The 24,846-nt window shown below is 48.6% G+C and overlaps 1 protein-coding gene and 1 long non-coding RNA gene across 2 annotated transcripts in view; one reads left to right on the top strand and one right to left on the bottom strand.

Annotated features, from left to right (window-relative positions):
* Positions 1 to 23,680, bottom strand: part of LOC134346558 (nuclear factor 7, brain-like) — a 57,793-nt gene extending 34,113 nt beyond the window's left edge. The window contains exons 1-4 of the mRNA XM_063047974.1: positions 23,191 to 23,680; positions 6,399 to 6,938; positions 6,217 to 6,312; positions 5,174 to 5,407 (exon numbers count right to left, since the gene is read on the bottom strand). Coding sequence (XP_062904044.1) covers positions 5,174 to 5,407; positions 6,217 to 6,312; positions 6,399 to 6,809 — 741 coding nt within the window. The 5' untranslated portion in view covers positions 6,810 to 6,938; positions 23,191 to 23,680. The remainder of the gene's footprint in view (positions 1 to 5,173; positions 5,408 to 6,216; positions 6,313 to 6,398; positions 6,939 to 23,190) is intronic.
* Positions 9,905 to 23,200, top strand: LOC134346561 (uncharacterized). The gene is made up of 3 exons (XR_010017954.1): positions 9,905 to 10,028; positions 14,590 to 14,639; positions 21,728 to 23,200. It is a non-coding gene; the product is annotated as an uncharacterized LOC134346561 (long non-coding RNA).
* Positions 23,681 to 24,846: the final 1,166 nt, after the last annotated feature.

The raw sequence follows: 24,846 nt of genomic DNA, 5'->3' as shown, positions 1-24,846 counted from the left end.
GTACCTGAGCCCATAGGAGGTGGAAAACTTCACAAAGGCGGTGGGAATGAAGGCTCAGGATGGCAAGGGTGAGGACGGAGAGCAGCCAAAATAAAAGACTTACAATGATGGCAGACCTTAAACTGGCGTGCTTGAACGTGCGAAGTTTGAAGAGTACTGGGCGATGCGTCAGCACGCTCCAGTACCTGGACACTGTAAAGACCGACGTGACCTTCCTCCAGGAGTGCGGACTACCACACTTCCGGAACTACCGGAACTACCGGAGGTGGTCACGGTGGTGGAAAAAAGGTTTGTCTGTTGGTCGGGGGGCAACGATTGTCGCGCTTCCGGCCTGGGGATTCTGCTGCGGGGAGGCAACTTCTCAATCACCCAAGTTAAAGAGGTGGTTGCGGGGCGCCTCCTGGTAGCAGACGTCAAATACCGGGGCACTCCGCTCCGGCTGATCAACGTGTACGCCTCCCCCGTGCGGAGCGAGCGGCTGGCCGTCATCGAGCAGCTCCCACAGCTGCTGGTGACGTCCCAGCCGGTCATTCTGGCCGGAGACTTCAACTGCACCATTGATGCGGCTGGAGTACCCGGCAGGCTGGACAGTACCTCTAGACTCCTGAGGGAAATGGTGAAGACAGCCAAGCTGCGCGACGCCTTTGGCACCCCCACAGGTGGAGCACAGCCGCAAGCCACCTGGACACGATCGGACGGCTCAGCCCGCTCCCGGATCGACTTCCTCTTCCTGTCTGAGTCCCTCACGGTCAGGTCCACCCACGTCACGCCGGTGTTCTTCTCTGACCACTGCCTTCTGAGAGCCACCTGTCTCTTACGGGAGGACCGGAAAGCAGGCAGGGGGACTGGGAAGCTGAACGTAAAGCTGCTGACCCCAGAGAACATCGAGGAACTAGAGAGGGAGTACACAGGTTGGAGAGCCTTGAAAGCCTTCTTTGATTCCCCTGTTCACTGGTGGGAAGCTACCAAGGAGAACATTAGGAGGTTCTTCATTTGCAAAGGTATCCAAAAGGCAAAGCAGGAGCAGAGGGAACTGCGTAAACTCCAGACAGAGTTGCAGCAACTTCTCTTTCTGCAATCGAAGGGGATGGATGTCAGGGAGGAATTGCGACAGGTGAAGGGCCGGCAAGCCCAGCACCTCGCCGCCGAATCCTCCAAGATCATCTTCCGATCAAGGGTCCGAACCGTGGAGCAGGACGAGACGTGCTCACGCTTCTTCATCCAAAAGGTGCACAGGGGAAGCTCCGTGATCCACAACCTTAAGGAAGAGGACGGCTCAGTCGCGTCCTCGCAGACCGACATACTGAGGATCTGCAAGTCCTTCTGTGGAACTGGATGGGCCCAGACCTGCTGGAAGTGTACAACGCTATGCTTCTGGCCAGCAGCATGTCTGAGTCCATGAGGAAGGGCATCATCACCCTCATCTACAAGCAGAAGGGGGAAAGGGAGGACATTAGGAATTGGAGACCCATCTCTCTCCTGAATGTGAATTACAAGATCCTGTCCAAGGCTATCGCCAACAGGGTCAAGTCTGCTCTGGGACAGGTGATCCACCCAGACCAAACCTGTGCTGTACCGGGCAGGAAGATCTCAGACAGCCTCACGCTGCTGAGGGACACCATCGCCTACGTGCAGGACAGGTGGGGTGGACGCCTGCCTGGTCAGCTTGGACCAGGAGAAAGCCTTCGACAGGATATCGCACACAGACATGGCGGACGTGCTCTCCAAAATGGGATTTGGGGAGGGAATCCGGAATTGGATTAGACTGCTCTACACAGACATCCGTAGTGCAGTACAGGTCAACGGGTGGGAAACAGACAGCTTCCCCATCAGGTCTGGAGTCAGGCAGGGCTGTCCCCTCTCCCCTGTCTTGTTTGTGTGCTGTATAGAGCCCTTTGCCAAGGCCATCAGGAGGCATGAGGGCATAAGAGGGGTGACACTGCCAGGCAGTGGAGGGACCCAAGTGAAACCCTCCCTGTACATGGACGACATCACCATCTTCTGCTCTGATCCGAGGTCAGTTCGCAGGTTGATTGGCACCTGCGAACAGTTCGATCTAGCGTCGGGGGCCAGGGTCAACTGCACGAAGAGCGAAACCATGCTCTTCGGCAACTGGCCCGACCGATCCAGCGTCCCCTTCACCATCAGGTCTGACCACGTGAAGGTGTTGGGGATCTGGTTCGGAGGGGCTGAGGCGTGCAGCAAGAACTGGCAGGAGCGGACTGCCAAGGTGAAACAGAAACTGGGACTGTGGGGAGAGTGCTCCCTGTCGATAACGGGCAAGAACCTGGTCATCAGGTGTGAGGTGCTCTCAGGGCTGCTGTACTTGGCGCAGGTCTGGCCCGTCCCCCGGTCCTACAGCTCGGAAATCACCCGGGCTGTCTTCAGATTCGTCTGGGGATCCAAGATGGAGCGGGTGAGATGGACCGTCATGCACAAGTCCCTGGACAACGGGGGAAAGAACGTCCCCAATGTCGCCCTCACCCTGATGGCCAGCTTCGTATGTGGCTGCATCAGGTTGTGTGTAGAACCCAGGTATGTGATCACCAAGTACCACTATGTGCCCAGGTTCTACCTGTCGCCCTGGCTACGAAGGATGGGTCTGGCCCCACTCCCGCGCAACGCCCCAGTCAGCTGGTCGTTGCCGGCATACCTGTCCTACGTAGCAAAGTTCTTCCAGGAGAACGCCTTTGACCACAGGGCCATCAGGCAGTGGTTGGCACGTAGTGTCCTGCAGGCACTGCAGGAGAAGGACATGATGGACACAGTGGGGTGGTTCCCTGAGCAGACTGTCCAGTTCATCTGGTAAAATGCCTCATCGCCAGATCTCACCAACAGGCACCAAGACCTCGCCTGGCTGGCGGTGAGAGGGGCCCTCCCAGTCAGAGCCCTCCTGTATGCCCAGAACGTCGTCTCCGCACCCCAATGCCCACGGGAGGACTGCAGTGAGGAGGAGTCTGTGACCCACCTCTTTGCACACTGCCAGTTCGCAAAGAGGGTGTGGAGGAGGATGGAAGGGCTAGTGTCACGTTTTATCCCTAGCAGCTGCGTAACAGAGGACTCTCTGATCTACGGGCTGTTCCCGGGGACACACACGGAGACCAACGTCCGGTGCTGCTGGCAGATCATCAACTCGGTGAAAGACGCTCTTTGGTTGGCCCGAAACTTGATGATCTACCAGCACATGGAGATGTCCGTGGGAGAATGCTGCCGACTGGCACATTCTCGGCTGCAGGAGTACGTGCTGAGGGACGCACTGAAACTTGGTGCAGCCACCGCAAGGGCCCGGTGGGGAAGGACCACAGTATAGGTTTCTCCACCCGTGGGAGTGGGAGGGGTCGGTGGGCGGGGAGTATACCCCTCAACAATGATATGGTAAGCTGAACTACTGGAGTGCCACGTGGGTGGCTATAAATACAGATATGTACTGACTATAATGGAAACTTATGTAAAGGATGAAAAGTTATTAAATGGTTTATTGTGTATATTTCTGTTTGAATAAAGTATATTTTGAAATTTAAAAAAAGAAAAAAAAAGTCTCTATCCCTTTTAAAGCACTGAAATCCAGGAATGTTGAGAATCCATTCCTGCCCTGGTGCCAGCCAAGTCTCTGTAATGGCCACTATATCATAATCCCATGTATGTATCCAAGCTGTCAGTTCATCACCTTTGTTCCTGATGCTTCTTGCATTGAGGTACACACATTTCAGCCCTTCTACCTTACTGTCTTTACACCGTTTATTCTGCTTCTCTTTCCTCAAAGTCTCTCTGTATGATAGATCTGCCTTTACTCCATGCACTTCTTTCACTGCTCTATCCCCCTTGCAAATTAGTTTAAACCCTCCCGAACCATGCTAGCAAATCTACCTGCAAGGATATTGCTCCCCCTCAAGTTCAGGTGCAACCCATCCAATTTGTACAGGTCCCACCTTCCCCAAAAGAGATCCCAATGATCCAAAAATCTAACCCCTGCCCCCTGCACCAGCTCCTCACCCCTGATGTCTTGTTCTTCAGCCTTCTGCCTAGTTCCCGAAACTCACAGTTCACGTCCTCATCCCTCTTCCTGCCTATGTTGTTGGTGCCAACATGTATCATGACTTCTGGTTGCTTTCCCTCTCATACCAGGATGTCGTGCACCCGGTCAGAGACATCCTGGACCCTGGCACCTGGGAGGCAACAAACCATGCGGGTGTGCTTCTCATGTCCACAAAACCTCCTGTCTGCTCCCCTGACTATAGAGTCCCCAATGACAACAGCTCTCCTCTTCTCCATCCCACCCTTCTGTGCCACAGGGTCAGACTCAGTGCTAGAGGCCCTGCCACCGTGGCTCACCCCGGTCGATTGTCCCGGCCAACTGAGCTTCAGATCGAACACACAAACTCCATGCAGACAGCACCAGAGCTTAGGACCCTCACACCCACCGCACCAGACACACTCACAGTCTGTGACTGTAATGGGATGTTACTCTGAGTATCAGGGGATATTATACGTGGGGAATCACAGAAATGATCACTGGTTCAGTGCTATGAACTGGGCTTGTACTCGTTGGAATTTAGAAGATTGAGGGGGGATCTGATTGAAACGTATAAGATCCTAAAGGGATTGGACAGGCTAGATGCAGGAAGATTGTTCCCGATGTTGGGGAGGTCTAGAACGAGGGGTCACAGTTTGAGGATAGAGGGGAAGCCTTTTAGGACCGAGGTTAGGAAAAACTTCTTCACACAGAGAGTGGTGAATCTGTGGAATTCTCTGCCACAGCAAACTGTTGAGGCCAGTTCATTAGCTATGTTTAAAAGGAAGTTAGATATGGCCCTTGTGGCTACAGGGGTCAGGGGGTATGGAGGGAAGGCTGGGTTCTGAGTTGGATGATCAGCCATGATCATAATAAATGGCGGTGCAGGCTCGAAGGGCCGAATGGCCTACTCCTGCACCTATTTTCTATGTTTCTATGTTTCTATGATCAGAGTGAACACTCCCGAGAAGTTTGCAGACTGTCCTGTGATGTACAGATGTTGTGGGAGGCCGGATTGGGGACAACAACAATCCTGAACAGTCAAACCATCTGTCTGGTTTAAATCAGTTTACAACTACAGTATTTGTAAATCCCATACTGAGATAAAATACATCATTTTGTGACTGTGAACTTTTACAGAAACAAACTGAAATCTCTCACCATGAGGAATATGGTATTGTCTTGTTGATCCATCTGTTCCTGTAACTTTGAGATTTCCTCCTGGATGAAATTTAAATTCTCTTGAATTACTTGAAGATTTTTCTCCATTGGATTTAGAATCCTCTCCTCTTCTTCCCTGAGATCTCGGAGCGCGCGCTGCTCTTTCTCAGTGATAATCCGGCGCAGTTCAGCAAACTGGGATGTGATCTGGGACTGAACGTTGTGTGACTGTTCCTGTCAAATGAAAGGAGAGGCTAGTTTATTATTTGGCCCTGATGTATTTCCTTATGATATGGAAGGTCTATCCAGCCCATTATCATCCAAGAGGACCACAACCTTGCCGTTGGGTTTGGAGGCTTGTGTGCCTCAGTGACCCAAAGAACTATATTGGCTGGAATGTGGGCTTTATGCTTTGACTCTTGGTGGGGTCACCCATGCCAAACAGGTCAAAGGGTAGAGGCCAGAGTAAGAATGGTCTACTGGTCCTCCAGGTAAATGGGTTCAGCTCAGGGCTAACAATACTGACTGGTGAAACAAAATTGTTACGGAAACAGTGAAAAGTCTTTCTACATCTGAGTGCCATGTTATTCCTGAGTCTCCACTCAGGACCTGCATGACTGACAGTAGTGAAAACCGAGAAGTAGCTGCTGATGTGTTCAATGAAGACATGAACACTGCCAGAAATGGAGGACCTTCATTGCTGTCCTAAACACCAGGGGTATAACAGGCAGTAAGTAAGTGGCTCTCAGATCTTCAATCACATTTCCCTGAAACCCAGTCTTCCTCACTGACCCATTAACTCCCACCTGATTCACATACAACCCCCCTTCACAGGGTTAATTACAGTGGCCAATTTACCACTCAACCATGGAATGTCGGCTAAAGGAAGGTACTGGTTATGGAGAGAACGTGCAAACTCCACGCAGACAGCACCAGAGGTCAGGATCGATCCCAGGGCACTAGAGCTGCGACACTCTGCTATTCTGCATTAAAGGGAACAAAACTACACAAAGATATTGGAAATTCTGCTCAGGAAGCCTCACCCGAACTCCAGAAATCTTCTCTTTCTGTTGCTGCTCCATTTCCTGAAAGTCTGATTTCTTTTTTGTGAGAGACTCTAAGGAAGATTTAACCCGATCCTGGGAATCAAAGAGTGACTGGATTAGACAAAAAGATGACACTTTTGGATTAGACAAAAAGACGATAGAAAGCGGGTTATTTTTACCTTGTAAATTTTAACGGCTTCTTTAATCGGCATGAAGTTGTGAGACTTGTGTTCCTGTGCATCTCTACAGATCAGACAGATCAGTTTCCAGTCCGTCTCACAAAACAGCTTCAGTTCTTCCTCATGTTCCTCGCAGTGAAGTTTACTTTCCTTCTCTTTCGGATTCAGGTTTAGTTTTCGAGCTTTCTCAGACAGATTTGCTAAGGCCCGATTGACCCTGAGGGTGCGGTCTGCAATCTCCTCTCTACATTCCGGGCAGGAGTTTCTCTCCTCCCTTTCCCAACACCGTGTGATACAGGAGCGGCAGAAGTTGTGTCCACACTCCAGTATAACCGGATCGGTGAAGAAATCCAGGCAGATGGGACAGATCGCTTCCTCGGTCCAACTCTCGACCTGTCCTTTCGAAGCCATGTTAACTCTCGGTACTTCCTGGTTCAGGATCCTTTCACTTTCGGGCGCTGCTGAACCCCTGCAGTACCGCGATTGTCCAGTAGGCGCGCTGCAGTCCCGGAATGAACATAACGTTGCTGCAAGTGTTCTCTGGGAAGGAATCGCAGCAATTTCCACGTCAGGGTGGGAACAGAAACACATTAAAGAGGTCTGAATATAAATGAACCCGAAGCGCGGAGCCTGGTTCAGTGTAAGGCAGAACTGAAAGTGACAATTCCCGAAAAGCGAGACAACAGTTGGCCTGTTGCCCGACCCTGCTCCTGGGTGCTCCTGCCCCACGGAACTCGTGTCCTCAAACATATCTTTACCTCCTTCCTTCTCTACTTTCTGCAGGGATCACTCCCTCCATGACTCCCTTGTCCATTCACCCTCCCCACTAATCTCTCTCCTGACACTTATCCCAGGAAGCAGCCAAAGTACCTGGTCACCTGCTCCCCCACCTCCAGTCAAGGACCCAAAAAGTCCTTCCAGGTGAGGCAACACTTCATCTGCTGGGGTCATCTATTTGGTCTGCCGCTCCCAATGCAGCCTCCTCTACATTGGTGTGACCTGTTGTAAATTGGGGACTGCTTTGTCAGATACCTCTGCTCCATCTGCCAAAGATGGAACTTCCTGGTGGCCAAACATTTTAAATTCAATTCTCATTCCCATTCCAGCCTGTCAGTAGATAGCCTTCCCTTGTGCGAAGGAAAAACAACGTGTATTATGTTTGGGTAGCCTCCAACCTGATGGCATGAATTTTATTTCTGCTTCCAGAAAAATATTCTGTCCCCCTCCCTTCTTAATCAATTGTCATTTCCATAGATGCAGTCTGACCTGCTGAGTTCATCCAGTATAGAACACAGAAAATCTACAGCACATGACAGTCCCTTCGGCCCACAACGTAGTGCCGACCATGTAATATACTCTAGATTAAGCTGCCTAGAATTTCCCTACCGCATAGCACTCTATTTTTCTAAGCACCATGTACCAATCCAAGAGATTTTTATAAAGACCTTATTGTACCTGGCTCTACCACCTTCACTGGCAATGCATTCCACGCACCCACTACTCTCTGTGTGAAAAACTCACCCCTGACATCCTCTTGTACCTACTTCCAATCACCTTAAAACTCTGCCCCCCTCCCTCGTGTTAGCCATTCAGCCCTGGGAAAAGCCTCTGGCTACACACATCAAAGTTGCTGGTGAACGCAGCAGGCCAGGCAGCATCTCTAGGAAGAGGTACAGTCGACGTTTTGGGCCGAGACCCTTCGTCAGGACTAACTGAAGGAAGGGTTAGTAAGAGATATGAAAGTGGGAGGGGGAGGAGATCCAAAATAATAGGAACAGACAGGAGGGGGAGGGATGGAGCCAAGAGCTGGACAGTTGATTGGCGAAAGGGATATGAGAGGATCATGGGACAGGAGGCCCAGGGACAAAGAGAAGTGGGAGGGGGGAAAACGCAGAGGATGGGCAAGGGGTTTAGTGTGAGGGACAGAGAGAGAAAAAGGAGAGAGAGAGAAAAAATGTGTGTATATAAATAAATAACAGATGGGGTATGAGGGGGAGGTGGGGCATTAGCGGAAGTTTGAGAAGTCAATGTTCATGCCACCAGGTTGGAGGCTACCCAGATGGAATATAAGGTGTTGTTCCTCCAACCTGAGTGTGGCTTCATCTTTACAGTAGAGGAGGCCATGTATAGACATATCAGAATGGGAATGGGATGTGGAATTAAATATGTGGCCACTGGGAGATCCTGCTTTCTCTGGCGGACAGAGCGTAGGTGTTCAGTGAAACAACCGCCTGCCTGGTTTTGTTAAGGGCAGGTCATGCCTTATGAATGTGATTGAAACCACCCTTCTACTTCCTCATCCAGGTCATTTATAAAAATCACGACGAGAAGAGGTCCAAGAACAGATCCCTGCAGAACACCACTGGTCTCCGTCCTCCATGCAGAATACGAACTACCCACAATCACTCTTTGCCTTCTGTGGTCAAGCCAATTCATGATCCACAAAGCAAGGTCCCCTTGGATCCCATGCCTCATTACTTTCTGAATGAGCTTCGCATGGGGAAACTTATCAAATGTCTTACTGAAATCCATATACACTACATCCACTGCTCTACCTTCAGCAATGTGTTTTGTTACATCCCCAAAGAATTCAATCACGTTCGTAAGGCATGACCTGCCCTTGACAAAACCAGGCAGACTATCCCTGATCAGATTATGTCTCTCCAATTGCTCATAATTCCTGCCTCTCAGGATGTTCTCCAACAACTTGCCCCCCACTGAGAAAAGGGGATGGGATGGTGAAGGAGAAGTGGGGGCATTACCATGGGCTCCTCCACTGTCGTGATGAGCCCACAATTAGTTTGGAGAAACAACACCTCATACTCTGGGTAGCCTCCAGCCTGATGGCATCAACATCGATTTCTCGAACTTCTGGTAATACCCCCAACCCGCTCTCCTTCACCATTGCCCATCCCCCGTTTCCCTCTCTCATCTTATCTCCTTGCCCGCCCATCAGCTCCGTCTGGTGCTCCTCCCCATCAACTTTCCTCCTTGGACTTCTGTCTCTTCTATCAGACTCCCCCTTCTCCAGCCCTGTATCTCTTTCACCGATCAACCTCCCAGCTCTTTACTTCATCCCTCCCCTTCAGGTTACTCCGATCACCGTGTGTTTTTCTCTCCCCTCCCCCAGCTTTTATATCTACTTCAGTTCTTCTTTCCCCAGTCCTGCCGAAGGGGTTCGGTCCGAAGCGACGGCTGTACTTTTCATCCCCCCATAGAAGCAGAAAAGCCCGCTGAGTTCCTCCAGCATTTTGTGTGTGTTGTACCGTGTACATCGAGTCCTTCCTGCTGACTTGTGGTCAGTGGTGTTGGTCTGGAGGAACTGTGCCCAAGTCCATTAATGCAAAGTTCACATGCACAGGCGATAAACAAAGTTACTGACAGGAGCTTCCCGTGACTCTGAGCACAAACTCGGCGCTTCCATCGGACTGAACTCTGCAGCTCACGGAGGCGGTCCGTCAATCAGCCGGACCGGCTCTCATCGGCCGAGGAGTGAGCCCCGCCCAGTGGGCCGTCCATTGCCACCGGGAGCGAGTGGCTCCGATCCGGGGACAGGCCGCAAATCGGCAGCTGCACCTTGGGCAACCGCTGCAACACCGACCGGGGCTGCGAATCTTTTCCGTGGTGGAGGTGAGGAGATTCCGTGCGATGTTCCAGCTATACGGAGGGTGCCCGGCCTTTCCCCGCCGGGGATCGGGGCCTGTTGTCTGCAGCTGCCTCCGAAACCCGTCTCCTGTTGCTGGGAGACCGGAGCTGCGCTGCAGCGGCTGCTGATGGGTCGCTGGTGCTCTCACCTCTCTCCTGTGCAATCCGACAGACTGATGGGCGAGGGAGGACAAGCACCGATTACCTCTTCTCCGGTCTTCAACCCTCCTCCTCTCCCTGGTCACCCCGCTCGGGTCTTCTGCCTTCTCTGGATCTTTACATTGCCAAATGCCGATGGGACATCAACCATCTCCACTTCACCAATCCTCTCTCCAATTCCAACCTCACTCCTTCCGAACGCACTGCTCTCCACTCCCTCAGCACTAATCCTCACCTCACCCTCAAACCCGCAGGTAAGTGGGGTGCTGTAGTAGTCTGGCGTACTGACCTCTACCGTTCAGACCCAGCGACAATTCTCAGACACCTCCTACTTACTTACCCCTCGAACAGGACCCCACTAAGCAGCACCAGGCCACTGTCTCCCACACCATCACCAACTTTATAAGCTCTGGGGATCTCCCATCCACTGCCTCCAACCTCATAGTTCCCGCAACTCCCCTTTCTCCCTCTTACCCAAGATCCACAAACCTGCCTGTCCAGGTAGACCCATTGTTTCAGCTTCTTCCTGCCCCACTGAACTCATATCTGCATACCTCGACTCTGTTTTATCCCTCCTGGTTCAGTTTCAATGATTTCAAATTTCCTGGCCCTCATCATCTGATCTTCACTCTGGTTGTCCTGTACCAATAGACCTGCATACCCCACCAGGAAGGCCTCAAAGCTCTCGATTTCTTACTGAACAGCAGACCCAACCAGTTCTCCTCCAGCACCACCACTCTCCTCTGTCTGGCAGAACTTGTCCTCACTCTCAGTAATGTCTCCTTTCACTCCTCCCACTTCCTTCAAACAAAAGGGGTAGCCATGGGCACTCGCAAGGATCCCAGCTATGTCTGCCTTTTTACAGCTACATGGAACAGTTTATGTTACTGGTGTCTGCCCCCCACTTTTCCTACGCTACATTGATGACTGCATTAGTGTTGCTTCCTGCACCGATTCTGAGCTCTTCGACTTCATCAACTTTGCCTCCAACCTCCACCCTGCCCTCAACTTGACCTGGTCCATTTCCAACACCTCCCTTCCCTTTCTCGACCTCACTGTCTCTGTCTCTGGAGACAGCTTATTTACTGATGCCCATTATAAACCCACAGACTCTCACAGCTACCTGGACTGTGTCTCTTCCCACCCTGTCACTTGTAAAGACACCATCCCCTTCTCTCAATTCCTCTGTCTCCGCGGCATCTACTCTCAGGGAGAGGCTTTTCCTTTCAGAAAGATGGAGATATCCTCCTTCTTCAAAGAAAGGGGCTTCCCTTCCTCCACCATCAATGTTGCCGTCAACCGCATCTCTTCCAGTTCACGATGTGTGCTCTCACACCATTCTCCCGCCACCCCACCAGGGATAGGGTTCCTCTTGTCTTCACCTGCCACCCACCAACCTCTGTGTCCAGCACATAATTCTCCGTAACTTCCATCATCTCCAACAGGATCCCCCTGCCAAGCACATCTTTCCCTCCCCCTCGCTTTCTGCTTTCCGCAGGGTTCTCCCCATACACGACTCCCTTGTCTATTCGCCCCCTCCCCACTGATCTCCCTCCTGGCAAACGGAACATGTGCTACACCTGGCCCTACACATCTTCCCTCACTACCATTCAGGGTCCCAAACAGTTCCTCCAGGTGAGGTGACACTTCACCTTTGAGTCTGTTGGGGTCACGTACTGTGTCTGGTGTTCCTGGTGTGGCCTCCTGTACGTCAGTGAGACCTGACACAGATTGGCAGGCTGCTTCGCCAAGCACCTGTGCTACATTTGCCAGAAAAAGCAGGATTTAAAGGTTGCATGGATGAACTACAACAATTGTTCATCCCAGTTTGGCAAAAGAATAAATCAGGGAAGGTAGTGCACCCGTGGCTGACAAGAGAAATTAGGGATAGTATCAATTCCAAAGAAGAAGCATACAAATTAGCCAGAGAAAGTGGCTCACCTGAGGACTGGGAGAAATTCAGAGTTCAGCAGAGGAGGACAAAGGGCTTAATTAGGAAGGGGAAAAAAGATTATGAGAGAAAACTGGCAGGGAACATAAAAACGGACTGTAAAAGCTTTTATAGATATGTAAAAAGGAAAAGACTGGTAAAGAGAAATGTAGGTCCCCTGCAGACAGAAACAGGTGAATTGATTATGGGGAGCAAGGACATGGCAGACCAATTGAATAGTTACTTTGGTTCTGTCTTCACTAAGGAGGACATAAATAATCTTCCAGAAATAGTAAGGGACAGAGGGTCCAGTGGGACGGAGGAACTGAGCGAAATACATGTTAATAGGTAAGTGGTGTTAGGTAAATTGAAGGGATTGAAGGCAGATAAATCCCCAGGGCCAGATGGTCTGCATCCTAGAGTGCTTAAAGAAGTAGCCCAAGAAATAGTGGATGCATTAGTGATAATTTTTCAAAACTCATTAGATTCTGGACTAATTCCTGAGGATTGGAGGGTGGCTAATGTAACCCCACTTTTTAAAAAAGGAGGGAGAGAGAATCCGGGGAATTATAGACCGGTTAGCCTAACGTCGGTGGTGGGGAAACTGCTGGAGTCAGTTATCAAGGATGTGATAACAGCACATTTGGAAAGCGGTGAAATGATCGGACAAAGTCAGCATGGATTTGTGAAAGGAAAATCATGTCTGACGAATCTCATAGAATTTTTTGAGGATGTAACTAGTAGAGTGGATAGGGGAGAACCAGTGGATGTGGTATATTTGGATTTTCAAAAGGCTTTTGACAAGGTCCCACACAGGAGATTCGTGTGCAAACTTAAAGCACACGGTATTGGGGGTAAGGTATTGGTGTGGGTGGAGAATTGGTTAGCAGACAGGAAGCAAAGAGTGGGAATAAACGGGACCTTTTCAGAATGGCAGGCGGTAACTAGTGGGGTACCGCAAGGCTCAGTGCTGGGACCCCAGTTGTTTACAATATATATTAATGACTTGGATGAGGGAATTAAATGCAGCATCTTCAAGTTTGCGGATGACACGAAGCTGGGTGGCAGTGTTAGCAGTGAGGAGGATGCTAAGAGGATGCAGGGTGACTTGGATAGGTTGGGTGAGTGGGCAAATTCATGGCAGATGCAATTTAATGTGGATAAATGTGAAGTTATCCACTTTGGTGGCAAAAATAGGAAAACAGATTATTAAATGAATGGCGGCCGATTAGGAAAAGGGGAGGTGCAACGAGACCTGGGTGTCATTATACACCAGTCATTGAAAGTGGGCATGCAGGTACAGCAGGCGGTGAAAAAGGTGAATGGTATGCTGGCATTTATAGCGAGAGGATTCGAGTACAGGAGCAGGGAGGTACTACTGCAGTTGTACAAGGCCTTGGTGAGACCACACCTGGAGTATTGTGTGCAGTTTTGGTCCCCTAATCTGAGGAAAGACATCTTTGCCATAGAGGGAGTACAAAGAAGGTTCACCAGATTGATTCCTGGGATGGCGGGACTTTCATATGAAGAAAGACTGGATGAATTGGGCTTGTACTCGTTGGAATTTAGAAGATTGAGGGGGGGATCTGATTGAAACGTATAAGATCCTAAAGGGATTGGACAGGCTAGATGCAGGAAGATTGTTCCCGATGTTGGGGAAGTCCAGAACGAGGGGTCACAGTTTGAGGATAGAGGTGAAGCCTTTTAGGACCGAGATTAGGAAAAACTTCTTCACACAGAGAGTGGTGAATCTGTGGAATTCTCTGCCACAGGAAACTGTTGAGGCCAGTTCATTGGCTATATTTAAGAGGGAGTTAGATATGGCCCTTGTGGCTACGGGGGTCAGGGGGTATGGAGGGAAGGTTGGGGCTGGGTTCTGAGTTGGATGATCAGCCATGATCATAATAAATGGCGGTGCAGGCTCGAAGGGCCGAATGGCCTACTCCTGCACCTATTTTCTTTGTTTCTATGTTTCTATCTCCCAGTGGCCACCCATTTTAATTAAACTTCCCATTCCCATTCTGACATTTCAATCCGTGGTGATGAGGCCATGCTCAGGTTGGAGGAACAACACCTTATATTCTACATGGGTATCCTCCATCCTGATGGCATGAACATCGACTTCTCAGCCCCTCTTTCACCATTCCCTGTCCCCTTTTCCCTCTCTCACTTTATCTCCTTGCCTGCCCATCGCCTCCCTCTGGTGCTCCTCCCCCTTTTCTTTCTTCCGTGCCCTTCTGTCCTCTCCTATTAGATTTCCCCTTCTCCAGCCCTGTATCTCTTTCACTAATCAACTTCCCAGCTCTTTACTTCACCCCTCCCCACTTCCCGGTTTTACCTCTCACCTTGTGTTTCTCCCTCCCCTCCCCCAACTTTTAACCCTGACTCCTCATCTGTTTCTCTCTGGTCTTGATGAAGGGCCTCGGCCCGAAACGTTGACTGTACTCTTTTCCTTAGATGCTGCCTGGCCTGCTGAATTCCTCCAGCATTTTGTGTGTTCTGCAAAGGTAAACTTGTGTTTTAAAAAATTAAGCTTTATTTATAATAAAATATCTACAAAAGTTTAAAACAGTTCAAATGATATTTGACATTCTTAATGTCATATGGTCAATACATTCAGTAGTGTTGACACTGATTAAACCATTGCCATTCAGATCGCCTCGGGGATGTTACAAATTTCAGTGTTTGTGGGGCTTCCCCACCTGACCCAGGCCCTCCATGTGTGGTAGCAGAAGGAGTCTCGTCTATGGTCCTCTCCCAGGATGAGGTTTCAGAGTAATTGAAGGCACATGATAGGTTGAAATCAGCATGATTTTTCCTTCAGGAGAAATCTTGCCTGACCAATCAGTTGCATTCTTTGAGGAAATAACAGGAAGTATAGACAAAGAAGAGTCAATAGACGTTGTTTACTCGGATGTTCAGAAGACATTTGACAAGGAGCCGCACATGAGGCTGCTAAACAAGATGAGAGTCCATGGAATTACAGGAAAGATACCAGCACGGATAGAAGATTGACTGACTCTCAGGAGATAAAGAGGGGGAATAAAGAGGTCCTTTACTAGTCGGGTGTCGGTGACGAGTGGTGTCCGCAGGGGTCGGTGTTGGGACCGCTTCTTTTCATTTTGTTTGTCACTGATATGGATGGCAGAATTGCTGGTTTTGTGGACAATACAAAGATAGCTGGAGGGGTTGGTAGTGTTGAGGAAACAGGGAGTCTGCAGTAGGCCTTAGATTGCAAAATGTCCGAGAAGTGGTAGCTGGAATATAGTGTCAGGAAGTACATGGTCATGCACATTGGTAGAGGGAATAAAGGTATCGAAGGAATAAAGGTGCTTTCAAGTAGGTACAGAGGAGAGGGTGGGGTAAGTTTTTACTCAGAGAGTGCTGAGTGCGTGGAACGGGCTGCCGGCGACGGTGGTGGAGGCAGATATGATTGGATCTTTCAAGAGACATTGGAGAGGGTCCAGAGGTAGTTGTGAAAAATGATCCTGGTAAAGAACGGGTTAGTTAGAAGAAGCATTTGATGGTTCTGTGCCTGCATTTGCTGGAGTTTAGAAAAATAATGAGTTATCTCATTGTGACCAGTCAAATACTGGATGGCCTATAGAGAGTGGAGTTGGAAAGGATGTCTCCGATAGTGGGAGAGTCTAGGACCAAGGGGCACAGACCCATAATACAAATACATCCCTTTTGTACATTGGTGATGGGGAATTTCTTTAGTTATTAGATTGTGAAAATAGAATTCATTGTCACAGAGATGTGGGGGCCAAGTCATTGAGTATATTTAAAGTTGAGGTTGATGGCTTCTTGATTAGTAAGGGTGTCAGATTGTCGGGAGAAGGCAGGAGAATAGGATTGAGAGGGTAAATAAGTCAGCCATGATGCATTGACAGAGTAGACTTGATGGACCGAATGGCGTAATTCTGCTCCTATGTTCTTTGGTTTTCTGGTCAAACTCAATCTGATCCTGTCTCTCAGAAATTTTCCCATCACAGCTGTGAGGCTCAGCGGCCTGGAGTTTCCCAGATTGTCCTTCCAGCCCTTCTCAAGTTGTGTCCTTGAGCCACCCTGCACCCTCTCTCTCCACCTTTGATTTCTGAATTTGCTGCACATTTAATAGAAACATAGAAAACCCAACATATTTAAATATAAATTCCACAGTGGGTTGTGGTTCTGTGGAATGCTCTGCCTCAGAAGGCAGTGGAGGCCAATTCTCTGCATTCTTTCAAAAAAGCGTTGGATAGAGCTCTTAAAGATAGCGGAGTGAAGGAATATGGGGAGAAGGCAGGAAAAGGGTACTGATTGTGGGTGATCAGCCATGATCACAGTGAATGGTGGAGCTGGCTCAAAGGGCTGAATGGCCTACTCCTGTACCTATTGTCTATTGTCTACAAACCCAGTTGGCCCACAGGGATAAAACCTCCCAATCGCACAAGATACAAATATAATATACCAAAAAAAAACATGAAAAATGAAAAAAAATATTTACCCAATAGAAAAACTAATCTAAACAATGCTAACCACCTAAACTAAAGAAAGAAAAAGACATGGACTGTTGTGTAACGTCAAAAAAAAGGAACCATTAGTGTCGTCGACTCCGCTCATCTCGATGTATATTAAAAAGAAACAGAATAGGTTTGGAAAAGTTCAAATTACATCGTATGGAAGTGTTGAATAAGTGGCTTCCATGTCTTTTTGAATTTAATAGAGGGATCATATATTACACCTCTAATTTTTTTCCAAGTTTAAACACAACATAGTTTGAGAGAGCCAATGAAATGTGTGGGAGGATTGATCTCTTTCCAGTTCAGCAAAATGGATCTTCCAGCCATTAGTGTAAGAAATGCAATCATCCGACGAGCTGAAGAGGTTAGATGGTTTAGTTCTATCATTGGTAACCCAAAAATTGTGGTAATAGGGTGGACCTACTCCTGATGTCTTCGCATGCCCTTGATCAGGCTCTGGGGATTTATCCACCTCAGCTGGCTTTCACATCATCAGCACCTACTCTTTTGTAATGTGAGATTTTCCATGATGTTGATGTTCATTCTTCTTCATTCCGTGGATCCCATGATGTTTTCCCTGGGAAATAGGGATGGGAAATATTGATTTCGGACCACTCCCCTCCCGAGCTGATCCACCGGTTGATAACCACATCAGCGCTTAAGGAAATCTGTTCTCTCACTAATTACTCGTTAAATCTCAATGTGCCTGTAGCCCCTCATGAATGTCATAGAAACATAGAAAATAGGTGCAGGAGTAGGCCATTTGGCCCTTCGAGCCTGCACCGCCTTTCAGTATGATCATGGCTGATCATCCAACTCAGAGCCCTGTACCTGCCCTCTCCCCATACCCCCGATCCTTGTAGCCACAAGGGCCATATCTAACTCCCTCTTAAATATAGCTAATGAACTGGCCTCAACTGTTTCCTGTGGCAGAGAATTTCGCAGATTCACCACTCTCTGTGTGAAGAAGTTTTTCCTCATCTCGGTCCTAAAAGGCTTCCCCTTTATCCTTAAACTGTGACCCCTCATTCTGGACTTCCCCAACATCAGGAACAATCTTCCTACATCTAGCCTGTCCAATCCCTTTAGAATTTTATACATTTCAATAAGATCCCCCCTCAATCTTCTAAATTCCAACGAGTATAAGCCTAGTCGATCCTGTCTTTCATCATGTGAAAGTCCTGCCATCCCAGGAATCAATCTGGTGAACCTTCTTTGTACTCCCTCTATGGCAAGTATGTCTTTCCTCAGATTAGGGGACCAAAACTGCACACAATACTCTAGGTGTGGTCTCACCAAGGCGTCGTACAAGTGCAGTAGTACCTCCCTGCTCCTGTACTCGAACCCTCTTGCTATGAATGTCAGCATACCGTTCGCCTTTTTCACTGCCTGTTGTACCTGCATGCCCACTTTCAATGACTGGTGTACAATGACACCCAGGTCTCGTTGCACCTCCCCTTTTCCTAATCGGCCACCATTCAGATAATAATCTGTTTTCCTGTTCTTGCCACCAAAGTGGATAACCTCACATTTATCCACATTAAATTGCATCTGCCATGAATTTGCCCACTCACCTAACCTATCCAAGTCACCCTGCATCCTCTTAGCATCCTCCTCACAGCTAACACTGCCACCCAGCTTCATGTCATCCGCAAACTTGGAGATGCTGCATTTAATTCCCTCATCTAAATCATTAATATATTTTGTAAACAACTGGGGTCTCAGCACTGAGCCTTGCGATACCCCACTAGTCACTGCCTGCTATTCTGAAAAGGTCCCGTTTATTCCCACTCTTTGCTTCCTGTCTGCCAACCAATTCTCTATCCACATCAATACCATACCCCCAATACTTTGTGTTTTAATTTTACACACTATTCTCCTGTGTGGGACCTTGTCAACAGTTTTTTTCTCCCCTATCCACTCTACTAGTTACATCCTCAAAAAATTCTAGTAAGATTCGTCAGACATGATTTTCCTTTCACAAATCCATGCTGACTTTGTCCGATCATTTCACTGCTTTCCAAATGTGCTGTTATCTCATATTTGATAACTGACTCTAGCATTTTCCACCGATCACCACCACCGATGTTAGGCTAACCGGGGTCTATAATGCCCCAGTTTCTCTCTCACTTCTTTTCTAAAAAGTGGGGTTACATTAGCCACCCTCCAATCCTCGGGAACTAATCCAAATTATCATTCAAATTATCTGCAGAGGTATCGTGTGTTCTCCTCCTATTCTCTTGATTTCTCTCTTCACTGTACTCCTCTCTCTGTCTGATTCTCCTCGGGTCAGAGAGCTGAATCCACCCTTGTTTACTCTTTGTGGTCAGAGCCTTCACAATGTATTTTCCCAGTTCCCTCAGTAACCTGGTCCACCTGTGTCTGTGCAGACCATGAGACCAAATTAAACTAACCCCACCTTTCTGCATACACTCTATATCCCGCACACCCCGCCTCCCTTTTCCTGCCTCCTCACTGGCAGCCACAAAATAAAGAAACCCAATAGAACCCAAAAGAAAGAAGACCGTCAAGCATACAATGCGCAGAAAAATACTCGGTACTCCAAAGACAAAAAGAAGCCGATAGAGGAACTCAGCAGGTCGGGTGGCATCTCCACTGGAAAAGTGATAGTCGATGTTTCAGGCTGAGATTCTGCATCAAAGCCCTGTCTCTGCTGCCTCTTGTGTCTCCACAACACTCCAAACGTGACCTCACCAAAGCTTCAAGCAAGAGAAGATCAGATCTTCGTCAGGACTGGAGAAAAAAAGATGAGAAGTCAGAGGAAGAAGGTGAAGGGAGGGAAAGAAGAAATACAAGGTTGTAGGTGATCGGTGAACCCAGGAGAGGGGGAGTGGCGAATAAAGAGCTGGGAAACATAGAAACATAGAAAATAGGTGCAGGAGTAGGCCATTCGGCCCTTCGAGCCTGCACCGCCATTTATTATGATCATGGCTGATCATCCAACTCAGAACCCAGCCTTCCCTCCATACCCCCTCACCCCTGTAGCCACAAGGGCCATATCTAACTCCCTCTTAAACATAGCCAATGAACTGGCCTCAACAGTTTGCTGTGGCAGAGAATTCCACAGATTCACCACTCTCTGTGTGAAGAAGTTTTTCCTAATCTCGGTCCTAAAAGGCTTCCCCTCTATTCTCAAACTGTGACCCCTCGTTCTGGACCTCCCCAACATCGGGAATAATCTTCCCGCATCTAGCCTGTCCAATCCCTTTAGGATCTTATACGTTTCAATCAGATCCCCCCTCAATCTTCTAAATTCCAACGAGTACAAGCCCAGTTCATCCAGTCTTTCTTCATATGAAAGACCTGCCATCCCAGGAATCAATCTGGTGAACCTTCTTTGTACTCCCTCTATGGCAAAGATGTCTTTCCTCAGATTAGGGGACCAAAACTGCACACAATACTCCAGGTGTGGTCTCACCAAGGCCTTGTACAACTGCAGTAGTAACTCCCTGCTCCTGTACTCGAATCCTCTCGCTATAAATGCCAGAAAGAGACTGGTGACATTGTTAAAGGGCTGGAGAAGGAGGAATCTGGTAGAGGACAGAAGGCCATGGAAGAAAGGGGAGGTGGAGGAGCACCAGAGGGATGTGATGGGCAGGAAAGGAAGCAAGGTGAGAGAGCGAAATGGGAATGGGGAATGGTGATGGTGTGTCCATTACCGGAATTTCAAGAAATTGATGTTCTTGCCATCAGGTTGGAGGCTACCCAGACGGAATAATGTTTTGACAAGATATATGTAGATAGTTTGACTAGAGAAGCGATTACAGATGACCGCCTCCCAGTAAGTGAGGCTGGGACCAAGTGGTTAACGTGTCAGTGCGGAAGACTTTGCCCCAGCGAGCATCTTTCTATTTGTTTTGAAACAGATGGAAAAATTGGACCAGTGCTGATCCTGCATCTACCTGGAAAGCAGAGGAGATGTCTCAGGCTTTCTCTCTCTTTCTCTGCCACACGCACACACACAGACACGTGAGCTCAGACATTGTCATCACTTGCACTTACACACAGTTTCATCTGAACCTCCCTCAACTTTGATCCCTCTTGTCCTCTCCCTCGGGGTTCCCCCTGTCCCTTACCTTCTGTGCACCCTTCCTCAGACCGCATGCCTCCAACACTTGCCCACCCCTCCCTTTGCTGCACCCTGTTTGCTACGTGGTTCCTTCCCGTGACCCCTGCATTGGGCTCTCCTTCCCACCCAAGTGGAAGACACAATCCTTACTCGGGTGACACAACTGTCGCAAATGATCATCTGAGCGAGGCTGAGTGATGGATGGGGCGAAAGAGGCACTGGAACACTGAGTGACGGAGGGGCAGAAAGAAACCCACACTGAGAACCGCGTGTGACCTTTGATACCTGCATGGGGGTCTTTTGTCGCCCAGTCAGTTTGACAGGGCTGGAGAGTGAGTGAGGGGAAAGGACTGAGGTTGAGGATCACATGGGAGGTGGGTTAAGAGAGGAAAGGGGTACGCCACCATGTGACCCTCAACTTCAGACATCGTTGTTAATGCTCTGAACTCGGGATTCCGCCAATCCGGCTGATAAATGTTTGGACGTTCAGTTCATGGCGGTACCGCTTTCAACCAGGAGATGGGGATAGCGAGCTGTGCAAAGATCAGTTTCGCGGCGAGGATCCCCACCTGCTGCTGGGAACCGGTACTGCAGGAAGAGCCGGAAAAAAAACCATCAGAGTCTCTTCAGCCCTTCACCTTGTCCACCTGTCACCTCCCAGCTTCTCCCTTCATGCTCCCTCCCCCAATCCCCCACCCGACTCACCTGGTGTATCTTTCACATGTCATTTGTACTCCTTACCCTCCCCCGCCTTATTCCGACTTTATCCCCCCTCCTGCCCAGTCCCGATGAAGGTTCTCGGCGGGAAACATCGTCTGTTTATTCCTTCCATAAATGCAGCCGGACCCGCCGAGTTCCTCCAGCACTTTGTGTTGCTCGGGATTTCCAGCGTCTGCAGACTCTCGTGTGTCAGATCCATTTGTTGTTGTTTGCTTGTTCGTTTATTTGAATCAGATGCTTGAAAAACTAAAACTAAACAGAAAATACTTGAACTCCGCAGAGGCCAGGCAGCGTTTGAATGAAGATGTCATGGACGTGGAACGCAAACTCCGTGTCTCTCGCCGTGGATCCTGACTGACCTGTTACTGTTGTTCCTGCATTTCCTGGGGATAACACGGGTCGAAAACAGAATAACTGATTCCACGTGGGCACCCGTTGTGATCTTGTCTCATCAATTAGAGGAACCGCTCCTCATGTTCCACTGGGGCAGTCTGAAACCTGCCGGCATGAACATTGAATTCTCTGACTTCCGGTAGTTGCTCCCCCTCTGTCACTTTTCCTTTTAATTTTCTCTCTTCGTGATCCATCAGCCTCCATCACCCTCTCTCTTTCCCCTCCTCCCCCACCCTCTCCATCTGCCCATCCCCCACACACTCCTCCCCCTCCCTCCCTTTGTTCCAGACTCCACCTTCCTCCGACCAGATTGCATCATCCTTGGCTCTGCCAGCTCTCCCCTCCGGGCTTCTGACACATTCCCACACTCCACCCCTCCCTCATCTGGATCAGCTGCCAGCTCTTCCACCACCTTTCTGTACCAACCATCTCCCCTCTTTCTTTCAGCCCAGATGAAGGGTCTGGAGCCGAAATGGTAACTGTTCATTTCCCATTCCCATCCTGTCTGTCTCGCTGAGAATCTCCGGCGCTTTGTGTGTTTCCAGCGTTGCCTGGCCATTCCCTAACATTCACCTTGACCTTCCCAGTCAGCACCACCACCGCTTGTCCAACTTAACCTGTCACATTGTAGGTGGACTTTACGACCCGGGCAGCTCCGGACCTGTAGCCCGCGGCTGCTACTGAATACACTTGGCATCTGTTGACACAATCCGTCCCGACCGAGTGAAAGCAGAGAGTGAGAGCGAATAACTGGAGCAATTCCGCCACCTGCTGGCCGCACAGGGTATAAAGAAAATGATATTTAAGATTCATTCAACGCACATCGAAGTTGCTGGTGAACGCAGCAGGCCAGGCAGCATTTCTAGGAAGAGGTACAGCCGACGTTTCAGGCCGAGACCCTTCGTCAGGACCAGAAACTTTGATGTGTGTTGCTTGAATTCCTGTTGTTTGTGTTTTTTAAGATTCATTCTGTGTTATTTTCTGATTCAGCTCAGGGTATTCACAGATGCATTCACAAACAAAGGAGTTGCAACACACGTGTTCAAGGCCGCAAGAAAACACCTCATTAGAACCAGCACAAATGCAACCCAGATAGAAAAATCAAGAGTCTGCAGTAGTTGCAGCACAGAATCAAAATAATTCTTATCATTCACTGAGCCGATCTCTGCAATGTCAGAAGGGTGTCACAGATCCGACAATTTTTCTCACACTATTCCATCCCTGTCTTCTCTAAATCTCAACATTAACACCAGTGGTGATCTAGCCTCAGACAAAACCCTCCCATTACACAAAGAAAATGCCCTTTTTATACCTTTTAAGATTACATCAAAGCATAAACATAATCATTACCCAGTATTCTTCTGTAGCTTGGTGGTTCCAGCTGAATCCTCTTATCTCTTATGAGCTTCATCCCAGACACAGAATTTAGGAAGAAGGAGACAACAGGTCTGTAAGGAGGAAAACATTCTTCATCGGTATTTCATCTCCATGATGTATATTCAAAAGAGACAAGACATTGGTCAATGCGAGGGAAAGAAGGCCATCACCACATTCTAATCTGACACCATTTTGTCTTTGAACTTCCATTTTAATTCAGCATGTAGCAAGGAGGAATCACAATTAACTCTTCCCTTACACAGGGACATGCACCTTCTCTGGTGTCTCCCAGATTTGAGGATGACTTATTTCTACTCCAGAGCTGAGGTGATCGATGAGACCAATGTGGGATCTGCAGTGTAGCATTAGTGTAAGAGTGTGGATAATGGTTGATGAGATTCGGCCTGTATCTGAGCTGCATTTTGCATTTCAAATGTGCCTTTTATTCATAATAAAATATATACGAAATGCTAAACACGATGTGAATAATGTTTTACATTCTGAGTGCCATTCGGTCAATCCAGTCGGTCATGTTTAAACCATTCCCACTCAGGTTGTCTCAGAGGTGATGAAACTTTTCAATGTTGGCAGCATTCCCTGACGGACATCTCGCTGTGCTGGGAGACCAACAGGTTTCGGGCGGACCAAACAGCGTCTCTCACTGAGCTGATGATCTTCCAGCAGCAGTTTCCGTCAGTGAGCTCACCGGAAACAGGAACATCAGCACTGAGGCCGGCAGGTCAAATGTCTCTTGTTTACAGAGGGACGATGAAATATCGCAACCTGCAGGAGCCCTGGCCTGACTCGAGGGTCCTGCCTTCTGTAATATTTCACTGTCCTGGAGGGAAGGAGTTGTGTTTAGAGCGTGCTTTGTGTGTGTGTGTGTGTTTAGAGCTCTGTGTGTGTGTGTGTGGGGGGGGGGGGTGATCCGATGGATGAACTGAGAGATTATCGGGTGTTGGGAGGGTTTAAGCACATGATTGGGAGAGGTCGGATCAGACAGGTCACTGGGCCTGACTAATCTGTGGAAACAGAATCAGAATCGTGTTCATTATCTCTGTTATATATGATGTGAAATGTGTTGCTTTGCAGCAGCAGTGCAGTGCACAGACATAACATCACTATGAATTATAAAATAAATAGTTCAAGTGAAGGAATAATGGGGTAATCAGTGGGAATCAAAGAAGAGAATAGGCTATTCTAGACTGGGTATTGAGCAATGAGGAAGGGTTAATTAGCAATCTTGTCGTGAGAGGCCCCTTGGGTAAGAGTGACCATAATATGGTGGAATTCTTCATTAAGATGGAGAGTGACATAGTTAATTCAGAAACAAAGGTTCTGAACTTAAAGAAGGGTAACTTTGAAGGTATGAGACATGAATTAGCTAAGATAGACTGGCAAATGACACTTAAAGGGTTGACTGTGGATATGCAATGGCAAGCATTTAAAGATCGCATGGATGAACTACAACAATTGTTCATCCCAGTTTGGCAAAAGAATAAATCAAGGAAGGTAGTGCACCCGTGGCTGACAAGGGAAATTAGGGATAGTATCAATTCCAAAGAAGAAGCATACAAATTAGCCAGAAAAAGCGGCTCACCTGAGGACTGGGAGAAATTCAGAGTTCAG

The sequence above is a fragment of the Mobula hypostoma genome, chromosome 5 (assembly GCF_963921235.1).
Source record: "Mobula hypostoma chromosome 5, sMobHyp1.1, whole genome shotgun sequence".
Lineage (NCBI taxonomy): Eukaryota > Metazoa > Chordata > Chondrichthyes > Myliobatiformes > Myliobatidae > Mobula > Mobula hypostoma.
Note: the sequence above shows the minus strand (reverse complement) of the source record. Positions and strands in the feature narration are given on the sequence as shown.